The sequence below is a fragment of the Periplaneta americana genome, chromosome 2 (assembly GCF_040183065.1).
Source record: "Periplaneta americana isolate PAMFEO1 chromosome 2, P.americana_PAMFEO1_priV1, whole genome shotgun sequence".
In the NCBI taxonomy this organism is placed as follows: domain Eukaryota; kingdom Metazoa; phylum Arthropoda; class Insecta; order Blattodea; family Blattidae; genus Periplaneta; species Periplaneta americana.
Window position 1 is genome coordinate 94,291,510 of NC_091118.1, and position 22,344 is coordinate 94,313,853.

The 22,344-nt window shown below is 35.2% G+C and overlaps 1 protein-coding gene and 1 non-coding gene across 3 annotated transcripts in view; one reads left to right on the forward strand and one right to left on the reverse strand.

Annotated features, from left to right (window-relative positions):
* Window positions 1-22,344, reverse strand: part of LOC138694442 (sialin-like) — a 94,077-nt gene that overhangs the window by 38,584 nt on the left and 33,149 nt on the right. For both annotated transcript variants that reach the window (XM_069818152.1, XM_069818151.1), the window contains exons 2-3: window positions 20,278-20,458; window positions 8,604-8,837 (exon numbers count right to left, since the gene is read on the reverse strand). In XM_069818152.1, coding sequence (XP_069674253.1) covers window positions 8,604-8,837; window positions 20,278-20,458 — 415 coding nt within the window. The remainder of the gene's footprint in view (window positions 1-8,603; window positions 8,838-20,277; window positions 20,459-22,344) is intronic.
* On the forward strand, window positions 16,121-16,192 carry TRNAS-GGA (transfer RNA serine (anticodon GGA)). The gene has a single exon. It is a non-coding gene; the product is annotated as a tRNA-Ser (tRNA).

Sequence of the window (22,344 nt, forward strand, 5' to 3'; positions counted from 1 at the left end):
TTTTTTCTTTTTTACCGTTCCAACTCTAGAGAAGCTAATTTAGAAACCGATTTTGTTGCCACCTGTTTTATGGAGGAATACCAACTACTCAATGCATCTAGTAGCGCACCAAGTGGCGAAAGTACAACTACATGCATAAGACAGCTCCACCCTTCTGACATCACCTACTTCAAATTTTAAAATATGATTTAAATTTTTATCCTCCCACCTTCCACTAAAATTCCATATTGGAACGCACAAGAAGATAACAGAATGTGAGGATCCTGATATATAAGTGAGAGAGCAAATAGTATATTTTACACTACCTTGTAATACAACTTTTAAAATACATATAAAGTGGACAGAAAAGAAAAAAATTGGTTAGATAATTTAAATTGCCCTTCACTGTCTATTATTTCATAACACATTTAATAACATTATTTTAACAATATGTTTAAGGTTCATAAACATATTTGTTTAACCTCTGATAACATAGATGATAGATTGACTATCCCCATGTTAAAATCGGTAACATGTGGAAGAGAACAACCATTAGGATCGCCACCGTCGATTGCGAACGACCGCTAGATGGAACTACAGTTGCTCCATGCAATTCAAATGAGAGTTATAACGAGACTTCTTATGCAACAGCTAGATGGCAGCATAGTGAAATTGATAAAAGTTGTTGTCGTCAAAGTCTATAAGGCAGAGCAATCTGTTATATGTGATCTGGGGTTTAACATATCTATAATACATATACAGATCAGATGTATCTATGTAACAGCGAATAACTAGCGAGATTTTTCCATGACATAGTTCTAATGTTCGCCATCTATGACATCGGGTGCTTGTCTTGTCACTTCTTCCAGTTGAAGCTAGTTTAGTCAGAAGGTTTGGAGAAACAATCTATTTCACAACCACATCAATACTGAGCATCGAAACATTCAATTCATTATGGAAATAGAATCACAAAGTCACTTACGCTTATTTGACATTGATAGGTCTATAATATGTGCAGAAAAGCTCACAGAACACTAGGATACACATACACATACGAACCTATATTTGAATACCTTTCAAATAAACGGAAAGTTCTTTCGACACTAGCAAATAGGGCAATAACGATATATGATTAAGACAGTAGGCCTATTAACTCAGAACTTCAATTTTCCAAAGAAGTCTTTCGTGAAAACTGTTATAATTAGGGGATGGATTCATATGCACTAAACAACGGCAAAATGTACATGCACACATATACTCAAAAACCAGGATATATGCACTAAAAGTAACAAAGCATACTGTTAAAATATTTTATTTAAGCAAATTACTATTATCGATGGTTTTTCTGTTAAACATAGGAATATTGAGATAACATCAGTTGCTAAAGTTGCCTGTCCTCCAACCCACTGCTTAAGCTGTACACTTTTGGCACATTTTTCGTTAGGCATCGTTGATAAACTAATTCAAAATTGACCATTTTATTCCGGCTAAGCTGTTCTAAAATACAATGCACTTTAAACACTATCGAATTTTCTCTGACTTTTTACCATAATACAATGAAATATTCTGATTTCCCTAGTCTGCAAGTAAAAGACAAAAAATTGCATTATCGGGCCTATATTATTGTTAACAGGAGGAAAAATTCGAGTTTAGCGAGAGCATAGAAACATATCAACACTTCCTGCAATTTCCGCACCGATCATATTACAGCGTTCTCGTGACGACTGTCAAAATCTTATGCACGTGTGGCGGCACGATAAGGCGGCTTCTTGTTTTAATTATCTGTTCTTTTAATCTCAATTTCATCCATCATAACGTCTCTATATTGTACATTTGAACAGAGCCAGCAGTCCATTTAATTATGGAGTGTTTTGTTGATTGCTGCGGAATTATCAAGAGTGCACTGTCTTTATGTTGTGAGATTGCAATAAATAAAATATAACTACTGTAATGTGTTTCAATGTCTGGGTTCCTTCTGTAATCCTTTTTTTGTGATTTTTCGTATTCTCAATGTTAATTTAAGCACCAGAGAGCTAAAAAAATAACAAAATACGTGTTTATATGCACTAAAAGCCGTAAAATATGTATTAACCCCTTAAATATATGTAGGTCTACTATACAATCTTGACCTTTGCTTACAAGTAACATGAAATGCATTTATGTAATGGTAGCATCTAAGGAATAAAATATGCAAACATGCTAAAATTCGTCCCTTAGTAATAGTACTCAAGTTAAAAAATTCGTATGTAGAAAAAAAAAAAACAAAACTATAGAAAAATCTTATCTTTGGCAATAATTCCGTACCTCGAATCCATCATGAATCGGATTAGTAGAAGGTTAGCGAAAGCCAACATAGCTACGTATATTTCACCTAAGAAAATAAGTAATTCTAAAATCCTCACAGACAGCATAGGATTCAAAATTCCGAGAATTTGCACTATTCCGTGTGAATGTAGGGAAGTTGATATAGGACAAATGAAATTACTGAAGAATACGATACAGCCATATTACAGTCGAATGATAAAGCAAAGATGGCTATGATGTTTTTTTTAAGTTGGTTATTTAACGACGCTGTATAAACTACTGTGTCATTTAGCGTCAATGAGATTGGTGATAGCGAGATGGTATTTGGCGAGATGAGGCCTAGTATTCGCCATAAATTACCTGGCATTCACCTTACGGTTGCAGAAAACCTCAGGAAAAAACCCAACCAGGTAATCAGCCCAAGCGGGGATCGAACCCGCGCCCGAGCGCAACTTCAAACCGGCAGGCAAGCGCCTTAACCGACTGAGCCACGCCGGTGGCTGCTATGATGGTGATATATATTATTTTACAGGGTGGAAGGGAACCTATTACATTAATTGACATTGATAAATAGATTAAGTCATTGAGAACAAATTTTGTTAAATAACTTTTTTGATACATCCAATAGCTTTTACAGTAACGTGTTGCAACGCTGCAATGCTCCTTGCGGTCATTGCTTCGCGGTGGGATGTGAGTAACTGAAATCATCCAATCCGCAAGACTTGTGAGAGGGGAATGTAAACCGAAACGTCTCATCAGATACGTTGCAATCAAATTATTGTAGATGAAAACGTGGAGTATTGAACGAATTAATTACTCAATTGAATGGTTTTTAACATGATTTATTACGCTATAACCTCTTTAAATCTAAATTTAATACCATGGAACTTATTTAACATTCACAGTATCTTCGGTTCCTTTGCTTTTAAGTAATTATAAAATAGTAAAAATGTACATTCTTATAAAATAAAACTATTTCCATTAAAGATTCCTTTACGTTTGATGTAAACTCAAAATAACATTATTACGAATACACATTCTGTAACTCAATCTCCATTTAAGTATTATCTTTGAAGAAATTAAAAATAAATTAATTTAGAAAATAAATTAAGTTTACAGTACAGTTGGGTAATGTGTTAAGTATTACGATTGTACAGTAATTTGATCTAAACGTATCTGATGAGAGTTTTTGCTTGCATTCTTTTCTCGCAAGTCTTGCGGAGTGGATGAATGCAGTTACTCTCACCCACTGCGGAGCAGTACCTCAGGTAGTGTTGCAACACGTTACATTCATATTCTCAAAACTATTGAACAAAACTTACTTGGCAAAACTTTTTCGTAGACTTCGTCTATTACCACTGTGAATTAATGTTATAGATTCCCTTCCATCCTATATATGCAAGGCATACCAAAAGCCTCAACAAACCAAACCAAACCTAACCTATCACTGATTCTCGGCCTTATGAAAACTTGCTATCTAGCAAAAAACGTATAGTTCCATATTGTACTATTCAGTAGATCCGGACAAATCGTTCATAGTACTGAAACACGTAAGAAACAATGTGCTTGATACATTAGGTTATATCAATTAACATCATTTTCACATAATATGCAGTAAAAATAAGCCTTGGAAAACGCTGTACACAATCCAAACGCCATTCCAGATAAAAACCAAGGACAGATGCAGTAGCAGTCTTTCGAATGTAGAGTGGGCACGATTGTTTGGCTGCACACTTGCATAGATTATCCTTACTAGATTCCCCCTCTCCCAACCATTGCATCTTATTAAAAAAAAATATCCCAACTATACACAATGACCATTTTATCTAGAGCAAGAAAGTAATAAATATGTCTCCCACCACAACAAATGTAAGAGCGTTATACTGGGGCCGATGACATGATATTAAGCCAACTGTCAGAATATTAAGACTATGCTTTCTCCCTCTCTCTTGTGCACGGCGATGCACATTTCGATACACTCTTTATCCTCCTTGTACACTGACTTTCAAAGGTATCCGACCTACGATTTTAGGATCGTATAGGCGAACTTTTCAACCACGGGATAAGTCAAAGTTTTAAAAAATTGACAAACTTTGAAACAGTTCCCCTAGTTCTCAATAGGTGGCACCATTATTGGGACAGTTAAAAACTGTTAGAGAAAGCGATTATGTAGATTAAGCATTAATTATTATCACACTTGACAATATCAGCGGTTTTCAGCTAAATCCAGTGTTGTTTTACAGTACATCAGTTGAGTGGGATAAAAAATTGAATTCCATAATGCGGGAATATTTATCTAAAATTGACAACAGTGACTATTATCTTCGTCATCTATTCATAGAAGCAATAACTAAAGAATTCACATTTACACCAACAAATTATCGATCACTATCGATTAGTCGGATCAGATATATTTGAACGTCAGAGTACAAACGCTCGTATGCCACACTTCGACTAAAAGCAAATGCAAATTTGAGTAGCAGGCTACAACGTGTGCATAATGCGTGCGTCCGTTACATTTGCAATATTCGTAAGTATGATCAGGTTTCCCCGTCTTTCCAAACTCTGTCTCTGTCTTGGCGATCGACGAGCCCTGCATTCTCTTATTATCTATTTCAAATTCTGTGCACCTCTACCCCAATATAATTGGCTTCTCGTTTTCAAAATTTATCCGCATATCATCAGCTAAGTACCAGGTCTCATCATAACAATTTACTCATTCACTGGTCTGCGTCATTTTTCAGGTCAACATTTTCATAGCTGTTCTTTTATATTTAGTGCATGCTGAACTCAGAAATATAACTCATATTGCTAAGTCAGGTCAGATTTTCTTACTATCGCATTTTTTTAGAAAGATGGTATTTCAGAGATAAATTGTATCTTATAGTTATTAGACTATACTAATTATGGTTTCAAGTCTGACTTAGATTTGCGTAAATAGTAAAATATGTATATAGAATTAAACACGAACACCGTTATTGTGGAAGGAAGGACCTTTTCAAGGACTTTCGTGCGTGTTTTGCATCTGGAACATCCCTCTTGAGGTAACCTGCTAGCAATAGTCTGCAAGCATGTTCACATCCCAACGATTCTGGTACCTCTATTTCTTCACTCGAATATCTCTATTAAAGCGCTCGCCTTGATCCTCTCTGTATTCCCCACAGCTTTCAGGAAAGTAATCTAAATGCGAACTGAGGAAGTGCATCTTTATGGACATACATGCACCAAGAGCCTGGTACCTCCGCAGGAGTTCCTCAACAGTATGTTTGTACTCTGAGCTCCTACGTTTGCCCAGACAGTTCTTAATAATAGACTTCAATGCGAGCCAGGCATTACTCTCTTTATCCTTTTTATGATCATTGAATTTAGCATCATTCATAAGCTCCCTGATTTGAAGGCCATCAAAAATACCTGCTATTAGTTTGGCCTCACTGACACGTGGAAATTTCTGACGTAGGAAAGCAAGAACTCTTTTTTCTTTGTTGAGTGCCTTGACAAAATTTTTTATTAGGCCACATTTGATGTGCAGTGGCGAAAGTAGAATTTTTTAGGATCCACGAGAGCTTCTGACAGAGTGTTGTGTGAACCTGGTTTCAGGCTAACCTTGCTTCCCAGATGCGTTGAGGAAAGTGCAGCACGCACGAGATACGAAAGGTTTGTCCTGATCACCAATTTTGACACCAAAGTAGGCATGATATTCGTGCATTTTCCTTGCAAATGGAGTGATTTTACATTTTCGTTTGGCATAGTGAATCTACCACAAATGTAGTAAAATTGGTCAGGATGAGTCTTGCTCTTTCTATTCATTTTGTAAGAACGTTCCTTAAATCAGTCTCTTCACTGAGAAAGCTCAAGCCAGACTACATTCGGCTGCAAGAAAGAAGTTGATTTTACCCCTGTCTCTCTCTCCTACTAAGTTACCACTATCCAGAGTTGCAAGCTATGGGCCGTGTCTTAAGTGTGATTTTAAGGTCTGAAACAGTAATGAAATTTATTGAAAAGGCCTTTCTTCTAAATTAACTGTACTTAGGTAGGCCCTACTATAAAATATATTTAATGTATATTTGATGTGAATTTAAGTCTGTTTTTTGATAGTAAACATAATTTTTTCTAACCTGTTGAACGTTTTATTTCTGTAAATACATACTAACTAAAATCTTGGATAGTAAAGAAACCTGACCTGAGTGAGCAAAATGAGTTATATTTTTGAATTCAAAATGGAAGGAACATAAAAGATCAGTTATAAAATCCTTGACCTTAGGAAAAAAGTTTTGAAACGCAGACCAGTGATATACCTTACCACAAGACATCTTTATATTCATCCTATACAGTTTGAGTTACTAGAAATTGGAACTCGCTTCCGAGTGATGTAAGGGGTTGTTGGACAATAACTTCATTTAAGTCAAAATTACATAATTTTAAAGGCATATTGGTTCCGTTAAGTGCAATGTTAATTGATAAATGAGTTCTATTCAGTCAATACTAAACATAAAAACACAATAAAACACGTTATAACAACATTTAAACAGATTTAAATACAAACGTTTTCGCCAATTTTGATTGGCATCTTCAGGTCGTGTAGGTCGAATAGAACATGTTATAATAAGTGAACACTTGATATATAAAGTTAAAAACAGAAGTTAAAACTATAATATAACTTAAAAACAGAGAATAGAACTTAGCAAGAAGCCACACAATGTATGTAGAAGCACTATATTGAAAGAGGCGTATGTGACCCAAGGGAACGGCAAAACTCTTCCGTCATTGCAGGTACAGTTTTCAAGACAGATTTGACGATGCTACAAACAGGTCGGTCGTGTGGCCGATTATGGAAAGCAGGAAAAATCAAAAAGTTGGAAAAGCGTCGTGCATTGACTGAATAGAACTCATTTATCAATTAAAATTACATAAATTCTTTCTTAACAGATTAATTACTGATTAATATTTGTTATTTATAATCAGACTAACATCTGTCCATTCATTCTTATTATTACTATTAATTTCTCTAAGTAGAATACAAAACATCTAATGGTAAAATCTCATTACGTTTATGTTCTCATTATATCAATATATTTTAGATTTATATTTTGCTCCCTATAACATAGTTCTAGTAAATTACTATTACATTAATTCTCATCATTTAACAACTAGCTATCTCAAATTAATTATAATTCTTTACATATTGCATATGGACTGAATTGAAATACATTAGCTCATCAATTAAGTCATCACTTTTTCTTATAGGCCTTATCTCAAATTAAAGAAACATGTACTAGACGTTAAAACTTAACTAAAGAATATTTCTGTAGAATATTTTAAGTGTATTGTAAAGATTCATTATTTAAATATGTATGTCACTGGTTGAGCGGAAGAGAAGGCCTTATGGTCTTAACTCTGCCAGCGAAAATAAAACATTCTACAAACATTCTACCAGTTACCCATTTCAGCGAGTGCTGACGACCACTGGTCTAAATGGTATTGTTTCTGATATTCCCAATAACCTTTTCAGAAATCTAGCGTTCACTTTTTTTAATGTATCTAGATCCGTTAGTGTGAGGTAGTTCCAAATGAGTTCGATGCCATGTTAGGGTTGGCATGATTTTGGCGCGGAATAACTGCATCGCTGTTCTCACAAAGATTCTGGTAGGGTTCTGTATTTCGTAAATTCCACGTGTAACTGCTGCTGTCGTCTGTCTGATGTGGATTCTGTAAGATATTTCTGAGAACTGGAGGTTGATGCCAAGGTACGGTACCGAAATTTATATATTGTTTTCATTTCTTCTCAACAGTACGTAATTGTGTGATGAACTACAATTCTTCCTCCTTTCCTGAAGATCATGCACATTGTTTACTCTTTGTTTAGGCTGAGCTCGTTTGCATCTACCCATTCCTGTAGTCTGTTCATAGCTGCTTAGAGTTCTTCTCTTTTGTTTGTTCCCAGCATTGTATCGTCACCGTACTCATGCCGGTATAGTACAACTGGGAAGTTCTCGATTATCCTTGTAACACTTGCCGTGGCTGTATTGAAAAGAATCGAGCTTATTGGATCATCCTGGAGTAGCCTACTTCCTTGTGATATTGTTATCAATAAAAGTATTGACAATGAGAGGCCCTAAATTCGAGTCCTTTGGTAGTCCACAGTGTATAGTGAAGGGATTTAAAAGTCTGTTAAAGAATCTTGCAGAGTAATAATAATAGTAATAATAATAATAACAATAATAATAATAAGAAGAAGAAGAATGGTAGTAGATAATAACAATAAATACAACAATAATGAATGCTTATTCAATTAAATAAAACATGACATAGCTCAAACTCACCTCGAAAAAGCCTTCGACCACTCTGACGGCCAGAAATGCGTAGTAACTGGCATTGGCGATGGGAGGTGTGACCAGAGTCAAGAAGGCAGTGACAGCCACCCCAAGTCCAAACACCATGTTGCCTCCGAGTCGACCAGCCAGCCAGCCGCCCGGTATCTGTGTCACCAAGTACCCATAGAAGAACGAGCTGAGAAGATGTCCTTTCATTTTGGAATCCCACTCGAACTCCTGAACCTGGGGCAAGACAGTAGAGACACTCTGAGAGGCACACCATGTATAAAAACATTGACTTGATTGTGACATGAACAAAGAAACTCCATCTTAAAATCAATCCTGGAAAGACACAAACAATTATATTAGAACACAAACGGCAAACCGACGCTGTAAAACACATCGACATTTCCCCCGTTAAAGTAAGTACAGTGCATATCCCTTTCACTTCTTCGGTAAAAAATCTTGGCATTCACATGGATAAAAATCTCAACTGGGACATGCAAATCACATAAACCTGCAGAAAAGTATATTCTATTATCCATGTGCTAAAAAGGATAAAATTTTCATCTTCCCTCTTGCTTAAAAAAAGTCCCTTGTGCAGAAGCTTGTATTGCCCTATTTTGACTAAGCTGACATTTTACTGACTGACCTCTCCAGCGACAACAAAACGAAACTTCAACGTGCTCATAATTTGTGTGTACGTTTTGTAAGCAATGTTCGTAAATATGATCATATTACCCCATCCCTGGAAGTAATAGGTTGGCTTAAACTAAATAAGAAAAGAAATTTACATTCACTTCTTTTTCTCTTCGAAATCTTGAACTCTTCTCTTCCTTCGTACCTGTCGTCTCGCTTCACTTACTTTTCTTCCCACCACAATTTGAACACGCTCTCTCGTCATGAAACAATACTAACAATACCATCCCATCGTATCTCCTCATACTCATCCTCTTTCACAATAGCCCTGCCAAGACTCTAGAATTCGCTACCTACTAGCATCAGGGACTGTCGAAATAAAATTTAATTCAAACGCAAACTTACTAGGCACTTGGTCAGTGACTGAGATTCGTTCAGACATGGTTTCTTGTAAATAGTTCTCTTAATCTATCACAAAATATTTCAATATTCCGGTAATTTCATCACGATAGAATTTTGTTACTCTAGGTTTAATTCGTAATTCAGTAAATACAAAAAATACTCTTTGTTCTTAACTTCTATGATAAATTGTCTAGCTTTAGTTAATCAGGTAATCTTTTCGTACTTTGATCTTTATTGTAACTGTAAATTGAATATTAATTGTAATTTTATTCTTCACATCGTAGTTATAATCCCCTCTAGAGGGGCAGAGAAGGCCTGATGGCCTTATCTCTATCAGGTTAAATAAATAAAATACCGTACTAAAAATACTAATACTAAAAACAAGTAGACAGCGACTATATAGGTAGGCCTACTAAAAGTTGAAAATACCACCGAGTATACGAGAGTGGATGTAATGTCAGTTTTTAGACATGGTTCAAAATACTCCGAAATCTGACAGTCTGCAGAGTGAACCATAAGTGTTGTCGTTAATTTAGGGAATTACGAGTAATCTTTGATATCTCGCGCCATGGCACCGTGGTCTCAGGCATTCTGCCTAGGACTTGCGGTAAGGAATGCATTCTGGTTCGAGTCCTCATGAGGGTAGAAATTTTCTCATGAAATTTCGTCGCTGTATGGGACCGGTGCACATCCAGCATCGTGATGCACTTGAGGATCTACGATACGTAGCGAAATCCGGTTACGAAAGCCGGCTATAACGGCAGGGGGGATCATTGTGCTAACCATACTATACTTCCATTTTGGTTGGATAAGCGTCCATCTCTGCTTCGGCATGTGAACGTGATTGGTCGGTCTGGGAACTTAATACCACGTGTTATTATTATTATTGTTATTATTGTTATTATTATTATTATTATTATTATTATTATTATTATTATTATTATTATTATTATTATTATTTTGTTTCTGTTTCTTCTTTCACTAATTCCCTTTTCTGTTCCTATTTCTCCGTGTTTATCTTTTCCTTGTTATATTTTTCTCGCTAGCTACCAGAGACAGGCAAAATGTCTATCAGGCTTGCCCATGACTGTTTACGTCCGTGAGCGGGCTTACGCTTCGTATCGTTCGCCCGCCCGCAACCTTCTCTCACAAGCAGGCAGGCAGTGTGGTTACACGTGACTCCCAAACAGTCCTAAGAATGACCCGAAAGGACTGTTGGGTTCCGCCGACCTGCACCAGACTGTGCTGCTTTCAGATGCATGATAAATATCAACCAAGTCATTCAAACCTGACAAGAAGCCTACAGATATAGACAAACTACTGAAAACTTAATTTGTTGTCTTCTGAAACGTACCGTTAATAAAGATAAAGAAAACTATTTCTCGTCTACATAATATCCATTAAATGCCAACAGTTATTATAAATTACTTGCACTTTCCTTTTCACCGTAGTAATATAAATTTAATGCAAACCATTCAAACTTTCAGCTTCATAAATAAAAAGAAATCTATCCCTCAGAAGCTAAATAGCAAATCAATATTCTGAAGAACGAAAAACTTTTATACATTTTACAGGTATTCATGATAAGGAAAAAGTTAAAATGAAATATTTTTCTATAATAGTTGTTGATATTCATAATAATTGTTACCAATATCTCTTCAACATATTCCCTTCCCTTCCTTCCCCTCCCCTCCCCTTCCCTCCCCTTCCCTTCCCTTCCCTTCCCTTCCCTTCCCTTCCCAACTAGTCACAAGTTACGAAATGTTACTATTTTTTGAGTCAGATACACTTTGCAGGAATATGAAATGTACAATATTGCCTTATTATTTTATGAATTCTGTAGCGCAATAAATCGTAAAACTGTGTTTCTTTAATCAAGAATTATCTGCCGTGTTGGATCATAAGATAAAGATTTTTTGAAGTGACTAAATAGCCAACGAACTTAGATTTCAAACTAGTACTGTTTCATCTTAACCAGCGCAGACTGGCTTCCGTGAATGCAAGTCACTCTACCTTATAATACGAGCAAACAGGCAGGCTTTCTTGGGTCCCGCCTGGACTGAACCTATAAAACCCGGGCTCAATGGGTTTAGTCTTAGAAGTTAACTTGCTTTGTAGCGTCACCGGAACCCAAGCCTGACGGCAAGCAGGTACGGGCATGAGTCTTGTCTGATTTGCCGGTCTCTACTAGTTAGCGGCGTAGAGGATCCGGTTGTTCCTATTACCTGCTGATCCAGAACTGCAGAAAGTCAGTTTCGCTAGTTCTCAATAGATGGAACCATTATTCTGGCGGTTAACAAGTGTAAGGGGAATTGATTATTCAGATCAAGCATAAATTGTTCTTATAATTGGCAATATCAGCGGTTTCTAGTTAAACCCAGTGTTGATTTACAATCAGCAGAATGGTATGAAAAATTGAATTTTATAATGCGGGTATATTTATGTACAATTGGCAACACTGACTATTATCGTCGTATTCTATTCATAGAAGTAATAACTAAAGAAGCCACCAAAGAGTTTGTAATATATAACTAGAGACACCATTGGCGCTAGTGTAGCGTACAAAATTGAACCGCTATTCGGCCGCCATTAAAGGGAGTTGATGCTTCGCCGGGAGTGCGAGCAGTTCATGCTTATTTGAGAAGTACGAATAAATATAAATACACTTGAAGGGAAATAATAAGAAAGTGGTGAAATACTTCGCCAGAAATAATTGTTCGAACATAGCTACTATTGTAGGATGCTCAGAAAAGTATGCATATCTTAATATTTTGAAGAATATTCCAAATGCAGTTCCGCCTTTGAATGTGTTTACAGAATGTCGAAACATTTTCTTGGATAAAGTTTTTCCAGAAACACATTAATCAGGTTTATATGGTTGATTTCAACAACTATGTAACGGTTGGGTGCCATCACATTGCAGTGGATTATAATAGCAGAGTGCATAAGACAATCCTCAGACAACATCTGTATAAAACTGTTTTGTTTCGCAATAAATGCATTAATAATGTAATTTCTGTTTTGTACAGTATGTACTTCTAGTTTTCGGTTGCATTAAATGCAAACAATTGAGTGAAAATATAGCTGATGGCCTAGCTTCGCCTATTATTACCACTCCTACTAGGTCTGTTATTACCACTACTACTAAGCCTACTATTACCACTACTACCTGGTCTATTATTACCACTACTACTAGGTCTCATTACTACTAGGCCTACTAATACTATTACCACTACTACTAGGCCTACTATTACCACTACTACTAGAAGGTTTATTATTCCACTACTACTAGGCCTACTATTACCACTACTACTAAGCCTGCTATTGCCACTACTACCTGGTCTATTATTACCACTACTACTAGGTCTCATTACTACTAGGCCTACTAATACTATTACCACTACTACTAGGCCTACTATTACCACTACTACTAGTAGGTTTATTATTCCACTACTACTAGGCCTACTATTACCACTACTACTAAGCCTGCTATTACCATTACTACCTGGTTTATTATTACCACTACTACTAGGTCCCATTACTACTAGGCCTACTAATACTATTACCACTACTACTAGGCCTACTATTACCACTACTACTAGTAGGTTTATTATTCCAATACTACTAGGCCTACTATTACAACTACTACTAAGCCTGCTATTACCACTACTACTAGGTCTATTATTACCACCACTACTAGATTTCATTACTACTAGGCCTACTAATATCACCAAAACTATCCTTACTACTAGGCCTACTATTACCACTAATACTAAGCCTACTATTACCACTACTACCAGATCTACTATTACCACTACTACTAAGCCTGCTATTGCCACTACTACCTGGTCTATTATTATCACTACTACTACGTCTCATTACTACTAGGCCTACTAATACTATTACCACTACTACTAGGCCTACTATTACCACTACTACTAGTAGGTTTATTTTTCCACTACTACTAGGCCTACTATTACAACTACTACTAAGCCTGCTATTACCACTACTACTAGGTCTATTATTACCACCACTACTAGATTTCATTATTACTAGGTCTACTAATATCACCAAAACTATCCTTACTACTAGGCCTACTATTACCACTACTACTAAGCCTACTATTACCACTACTACCAGATCTATTATTACCACTACTACTAGGTCTATTATTACCACCACTACTAGATTTCATTACTACTAGGCCTACTAATATCACCAAAACTATCATTACTACTAGGCCTACTATTACCACTACTACTAAGCCTGCTATTACCACTACTACCAGATGTATTATTACCACTACTACTAGGTCTCTTTACTACTAGGCCTACTAATACCACCAAAACTAGGCCTACTATTACCACTACTACCAGATCTATTATTATCACTACTACTAGGCCTACTATTACTACTACTACTAGGCCTACTATTACCACTACTACTAGGCCTACTAATACCATCAATATTAGGCCTACTATTACCACTATTACTACACCTACTATTATCACTACTACTAGGCCTACTAATACCACCAATACTAGACCTACTATTACCACTACTACTAGATCTATTATTACCACTACTACTAGGCCTACTAATACAATCAATATTAGGCCTACTATTACCACTATTACTACACCTACTATTATCACTACTACTAGGCCTACTAATACCACCAAAACTAGGCCTACTATTACCAAAACTAGCAGATCTATTATTACCACTACTACTAGGCCTACTATTACTACTACTACTACTAGGCCTACTATTACCACTACTACTAGGCCTACTAATACCATCAATATTAGGCTACTATTACCACTATTACTATACCTACTATTATCACTACTACTAGGCCTACTAATACCACCAATACTAGACCTACTATTACCACTACTACTAGATCTATTATTACCACTACTACTAGGCCTACTAATGCCATCAATATTAGGCCTACTATTACCACTATTACTACACCTACTATTATCACTACTACTAGGCCTACTAATACCACCAAAACTAGGCCTACTATTACCACTACTACCAGATCTATTATTCTCACTACTACTAGGCCTACTATTACTACTACTACTAGGCCTACTATTACCACTACTACTAGGCCTACTAATACCACGAAAACTAGGCCTACTATTACCACTACTACCAGATCTATTATTATCACTACTACTAGGCCTACTATTACTACTACTACTACTAGGCCTACTAATACCATCAATATTAGGCCTACTATTACCACTATTACTACACCTACTATTGTCACTACTACTAGACCTACTAATACCACCAATACTAGACCTACTATTACCACTATTACTAGGCCTACTATTACCACTACTGTTGCATTAAAAAGCTTGTACTGACTTAAACCTGGTGGTCATCAACTTACAATGAATAGATTGTTTTATGATAAAATTTATTCTCATTATGTTTTAAATCAGTGTTTCCAGAATTTTTATGATCTTATATTTCACCACTAAACTTTTTTCTAAGCACCATATACCTTCCTCTTCCTTTGCATGAAAGGACTGAAATATAGATCATTTTAAATATTACAATAAATATCTGTTATTATGTCCTTAAACAATACTGGTAATACGGAAAATTCATGTTGGCATGGTCATTATTCAATATTTCACTTACTTATCCCAAACATATATGGGTGATTTAATTCATTTTTTTATAATATTGCTAAAGATGAATTATTATAATATTTTAATAAATATAGCGCTCCTCTCCCATTCATCTCCATTTAATCACGACTCATTCTTGGTAAAAGATATTTAAAACAGTGCCTATCACCAGACTACATCAATGTATTGTCGTACTGTTTTCGAATTTCGCGCCGCAAACACTCCCTTTAATGGCGGATGCTAGCCGATTCAATTTGTGACATTTTCCTTGCCTGCCACTCACGGGTATGTGTCTCTAGTAAGTATTACAAACTCTTTGGAAGCTACACTTACACCAATAAATTGTCGATCATTATCGATTAGTAGAGTTAGATATTTATTTTGATGTACCGAAGTACATATGATATTTCCATGCAGATATTCTGCTTTCTCAGATGATGAGAGAGAGATGGAACGGAGAAAAATTCTCTCCGGCGCCGGGATTTGAACCCGTGCTGATGCTTTAACCACTAAGCCACGCCGGATACAATCCCGACACCGTTGAGAATCGTCTCAGATTAAGCTCCATCTCTTGGGTTCCCTCTAGTGGCCGCCCTCTGCACTACGTCATAGATGTCTATGCACGCAGGACCGAAGTCCATACATGTGTAGAGGTGCACTCAGATGAGTGACTGGTTGGCCGGGGTCCGACGGTATGGGCGCCGTCTTTAAATCACAAAGTGATTTATTACGCATATCATATTTATTTTGATGTACCGAAGTACATATGATATTTCCATGCAGATATTCTGCTTTCTCAGATGATGAGAGAGAGATGGAACGGAGATTGTATCCGGCGTGGCTTAGTGGTTAAAGCATCAGCACGGAGAGCTGAAAACCCGGGTTCAAATCCCGGCGCCGGAGAGAATTTTTCTCCGTTCCATCTCTCTCTCATCATCAGAGTTAGATATGTTTGAACGCCAGTGTATCTGCTTAGGCTGTTTACTTGGTTGTTTTTTAAAACTGTACAGCAAATATTAGGTAGTCATATGCCGAATCCTCGGCTTCAATTTGGCAAATACCATCTCGCTATCACCAAGTCAATTGACGCTAAATAGCCTAATATTATATGATACAACATCGTTAAATGGCCAATTAAAATTTTTCTTCCTGCCCTCACTTTTCACTTACAAAAATCCACACACGTAAGTTATTGAAATAGAAAAAAAAAATTCATCCAGTAGGGCTAGGTTACCTACATCGCACCATTTTTCACATAAAGACTTATAAATCAAGTACTGAGCATCAACATCATTTCCAAAATGATAAACCTCCAAATGGTACGATTTAGGCAATGTAGTTCCTAACTCGCAATATTGACACTTCCTTCCATACTCTTTTAGCCATTCCCCGTCCGTTATAAAGAAAATCGCAAACATTAGGGTTTATAAATTTCAATGTCATATTGAGAGTTCAGATAAGTTCGAGAATTGTAATATCAAAAAAGTCTGTTTTATTTTCAGTCTATCACTTATCAAGTTATGGCAGCAGAAGTAGATTCTGTTACATCATTACAATATATTAATATGCATCACGAATATTTTCGACTTTTTTGTGTAAGTCATCTTCAGATGAATGTAAATTACTAACAGACAAGTACAATTGAACGTAGGTGAAACAAATATAAAACACAAGTAAAAATTCACAAGTAAAAATTTAACCTTGCTTGCTCATTTTAAAGAGGTTAAATGGCGTCAAACATAGTATTAAATTAAAATTAAATTAAAGCATTCAGATAAAAACATTCCAGTAAAATATGGTTGTAATTAGAGACAGTATATTTTAAATGGCAAACATTGTGCCGAAGTTGAAGAATTAAAATGGTTTAAATTATATTAAACTGAAGGCTAAGGCTTGTTCATTTGTAATACAATGTTCAACATGTTGGAATTCTGTAGAAGGTAGATGTAAAATTCATTCTCAGTCTTTCGCAGCAATGAGAGGCATTAATATGAGAAGTGTACAGTGGCGGCTTTCAGAGGTTGTAGCCTTCTACCATGTAAAGCCAAGACGAGATAAGTGATAGACTGAAAATAAAACAGACTACGGTATTTGATATTATAATTAGGGTTTATGTTAAATGATGGGACTAGAGCACAAGGGATATAAGTGACATAAATCTGATGTTGAGATAAATAACTTTAAATTTAAGTGACAATAGGAAATTGTAAGTAAATTCTACAATGTCTGTTTTGTGTTTACATATTGAGTTTTCGTTATATGAAGTAGCAAGTTCACTGCAGATTTCGAAGATATTTTAAATAAATAACCGTTTTATAATAAGATTTTGTACTTGTACCTCTTATGTTCCAAACTATTTTGCAGATTAAATAAGGGTACAAACTAAAATATAAAAAAATTGTAAATTACAAAATACACTACAATCTAAATTCAAACAATTTTACAAGTATGAAAACGTCAAAGTCTTTGAAACATACAGTGTGTCCCATTTATCTTGATCACCCAAAATAATTATTCTTCTCAGGCGGCACATGAAAAAATGTTTAAAACAAAAGTTCTTTAAGTGCAATAGGGGACTAATACTATGAATATATCATCTTTTTTGTGCCCCAGCTCATTTAGGAAATACGAGTAATGACTTCATATTTAATGGCACTCTGTACTTTTTATTTGATGAATCATTTAACATTTCCAAGATCTGTTCAAAAAGGTATCACAGTATACCATTCTGATAAACAAAACACTGAGAGGTGCAAAAAATATGGAACTTATAGTGTACGAACTTACTCCTACTGCAAGTTCGAAGTAAAATGGCACTTTGTATCATCGTAATACCATTGTTGGGCTTTATTTCATAAAAAGATGTCCTAATTGGCAGATGATATGCCAGATGCTTAAGAACCATTCTTCTTGATCTTTTGAAGGCCTTACGAGTGCCCTTAAGGTTATCTGATGTGATATGAGTATGATGGATGCCTTGCACATAATTCCTTAAGAGCCCGTCGTGTTCTAGATCGGAAATAGCATAGTAAGTGGATTGGACGTGATAAACCGGTTAGTTGGCTTGCACGTTCCCCTGACTTTACGCCACTATACTTTTCTTTGGGGAGCTGTCAAGGATACTGTTTATTGAAATGTTCCAACACCACCGGTAGAGGACATACAGCAACGTATTATTGATGCCTGTAGTGTATATTCATGAGATAGATAACACTACAACACTCGAGGGTCTCATTCATCCAAAGATTTTAATTATGAATTAATTGCAATGGTCACCACTTCAGCAGAACATGTGAGTGTTCTGTTTTAGTAGGAGTACCAAAGTGCTATAAAACGTCATTTTACTTCGGACTTGCAGTAAATACACACACTACGTGTTCCAGAACAAACACCTTCCAGTCACTATTTTTCTTAGCATTTTACTATATATATATATATATATATATATATATATAATATTATTCCTTCAAAAGATCAGGAAGAATGGTATATTATTCCAAAAATCTCATCGCATTCGCTGAATGAATTACAGAAATTATGAATTTATGATTTACAGCCCGATTATTTGTGTTACGGATAAAATAGAGCTAGAATTTGTCAATGAAATGGATCTTCTTTTGTCCCCCTTTATTGTCGCTAAATGCAGATATGAGAGTGACATTGCTTGGAAAGGACGTAACGAATTTCAGCGGGCAGGAAGCATTTCTTTGCATTTTCTTTCGTTTGACTTTTATCCCAAATAAGCATAAGTTCATTAATACAGAGCAAATTAAGCTTTAAAACAGCTCGAAACTGGCGTTGAAAGCTTTTTCTTTTTGTAGGTCGAAACAAACTACAATCATGTGACATCCTAATGGTAAAAATAGAGTACAATGAAATGTAACTGCAACATATCCCTTGTGTTCCAAACCAAAGAGTTGACTGGTGAAATAGTTTTTGTTTAGACCTCTATAATGCAGCACCTTTTGAGTTTCACACATAGGCCTATTCTTAATGCACTGAATAGAAGGGAATTCTAGATTCACTCTCCTATTCTTAACTAAAATATTTTGAAAATTACACTTATACCCTTTGTACTTTGGACCCCTCAAACATATCCTCCTGAATCATGAGAGTATAGTATACTATACCATACTTCATACATGATTATGACATAAGATATATACGCAAAGATTCAAAATATAGTATTATATACCTTCGTTTGTGCCCTAACTGTAACCTGCAGAATTTTTTCAGCATTTTTCCTCATGTCGGTGACTTTTTTGGGTGTAGAATTATACTGTTATTTAAAAATAAAACAACGAATGTCTCAGGAATCAAGAGGATATTACCTTTGATGCTGCTGAGCTTCCGTACAATGGTTGCACGTTTTACAAAGTGGTATGAAATAAGAACCGGTGCGATATTGGTGACGTCAGGATAATATAACTAAGATGACTGCTTCATTTTGTAAACTTTATTATCTAACAGAAACAAGCGAAAAAACTTTAAATCTTACCATTTTAATTGTAGCAGTATCATAGCCATTAAGAAGTATGTGAACTAGTATTTTCATCTTACCTCTTATGTAATTCGACTGCAAAATATGATTAAAATGATGACATCACGAATTTCCATACACGTCAAATTATAATACTCCTAACCCATCAAATGTGTTTAGAGAACTGAGGTATCATTGCTCTATTCTTCAGTAGGTGCTCAAAGAATATAACAGACTGATATGCCTACAAGAATAAAGTTGAATCTTCACTCACAGCAATGTGATTTAGAAGCAAGTACGATTTCCGAAACTTTACTATATTTTGTACATTAAAAGGAGTTGAAGTTTAAAAAAAAATTGTTATTATTTTATTTTGCTCACACATTCTACAATTATGGGTTCCAAATCACGGTGATCAATGGTCTTTGCTAGCCTTCAGAACTGACTACTGAACTTTTCACATGCAGGCTGTTAAACAATGAAGTAATCGGATGAAACAGTCACTTACAGTGGCGACGGTGCCGTTCTCCAGAGTCACGTTTTTGAAGGCTGTCATGGCAACCACGGCGACGCTTAGGTTCACGCGAAGGGCGTAAACGTTAAAGAAACCGAAGAAAGCCAGGCACGCCACTATAAACCTTCTTCTACGCCAGAACTTCCAGGCAGGACCCAGCCCGTCATCTGTGGGGCTAAAACGAAGAAAATCAGTGTAATTATATTGTTTAGTTTTTAAACTTGTTACATCAAGTACAGAGACAGTACAATGATCCTGAATATATATATATATATATATATATATATATATATATATATATATAAAATATATATATACATATATATATATATGTATATATATATTTTATTTTCACGTAACAAAAAATTTAACAATAATAATATTAACAATAAATAGTAACTTCACGTTTCTGATTTTATAATGTATAGGCCTACGTAATTCACGATACCAAAACTTGTTCACTAAGAAGCCATTGACTACAGTAGTTTTCTCTATTCTTCCGTATGGACTTCTCATCCTTCTTCAGAATATTTCACTCCCTGAATTTTATAGAGAGGATTGAGGTAATTTGGGTATAAAAGCAGCCTTTTTTTAAGTTTAGAGACACATAGCCTGTTACTATGATTATTACACTTTTACTACGTCATACTACTTTTGACCAATAAAACTGTACGAAAGGACGTCTTTCAACCAATCATGCCTGCTTATCGCACAATTTTAAAATTTTCCTAGCATTTGCTCATTTTTATCATTTGTTTGTTTTTATCACTTCCCTAGCATTTGTTTTTTGTTTACCAACTTTTCAAACTGCAAATTCTTTACGGTACTATAAAAGATGCTTTGCGATCGTCATTTGCATAGATAGTTGACTGAAAATGGCGACTCCGTTCAAACGTTTTGGTGAAGGGAACTGTAGTAAAATAGAATTTTAGTAAGTTAATTAATATTTATTTTATTGTATTAGAGTACTTTATTTCTTCTAATCTTTATATACTTTCTTCTGTTGTTATCATCTCCCTACCATTTATTTCTTTGTTTACCAACATTTCAAACTGCAAATTCTACTACGAAACATACTTTGCGAGCGTCATTTGTTCATCGCATAGACAGTCAACTGAAAATAGCGGTTCCGTTCAAACGGATTGGTGAAGCTAATAATAGTGAAATAGAATTTTAGTAAGTAAATTAATATTTTATTGTATTAGAGTACTTTATTTCTTCTAAACTTTATGTACTTTCTTCTAATCGTGTAACAGTCAGTTAAATCCCACTCGAGTTTTGATTTTCTCTGTATAAATCAAAACCTCCAGTGAGATTACTGTTGATAAAATTTTCCAATCAGTTTTTTATATGTTAGCACTGCGAGCTTATAGAATGATTCTATTGCATTTTCAAGCATGTTCACCTCTTCTTATCATAATAATAACTCTAAGTTTAACTATATTCAATTTACCCCATAGATGTGGAAATTTGGTATAATGTGTATTACTGAAATAAAACACGCTTTAAAGTCCTTATCAAATCTAATTATCCCAATAATAGGTTAGTGTATGTGTCCTAGAACAGAATGCAGAGGTTAGGTAGGCATTTAAACGTTTTAATTAGACGTAACAAGATAAAAATATTTCAGTCAATGCTTACGTTTTTGATAAGGATTATTTTGTGAACTTAAAATATCTCTCATTACAATTAGAGACAGAAAACACTTCGTAGCCTATATTTATTTGTCTTTCACCAATCCATAATTTGTGTAATACATGACATGATCTGGAACGAAAACTATGCTAGTTACCATTTAACCTACAATTAAACCCAAATTATCCCACGTTTGTAAATTGTAATTTACTAACAAACTATTAATCATATAAGTACATTACTACATTTATTAAAAATATGTGTAATATACACGTGCATTAATTTTGTTACTCTATCTTAGCCCAACAATATTGCTTTGAATGTGATGTGTCATTTCATACACTAGTAATAAATAAAAGTAATTTTGTTTACCAGATAGTATCAGTGTGATCAACACAAATTTTTAACACCCCATGATAGATAATT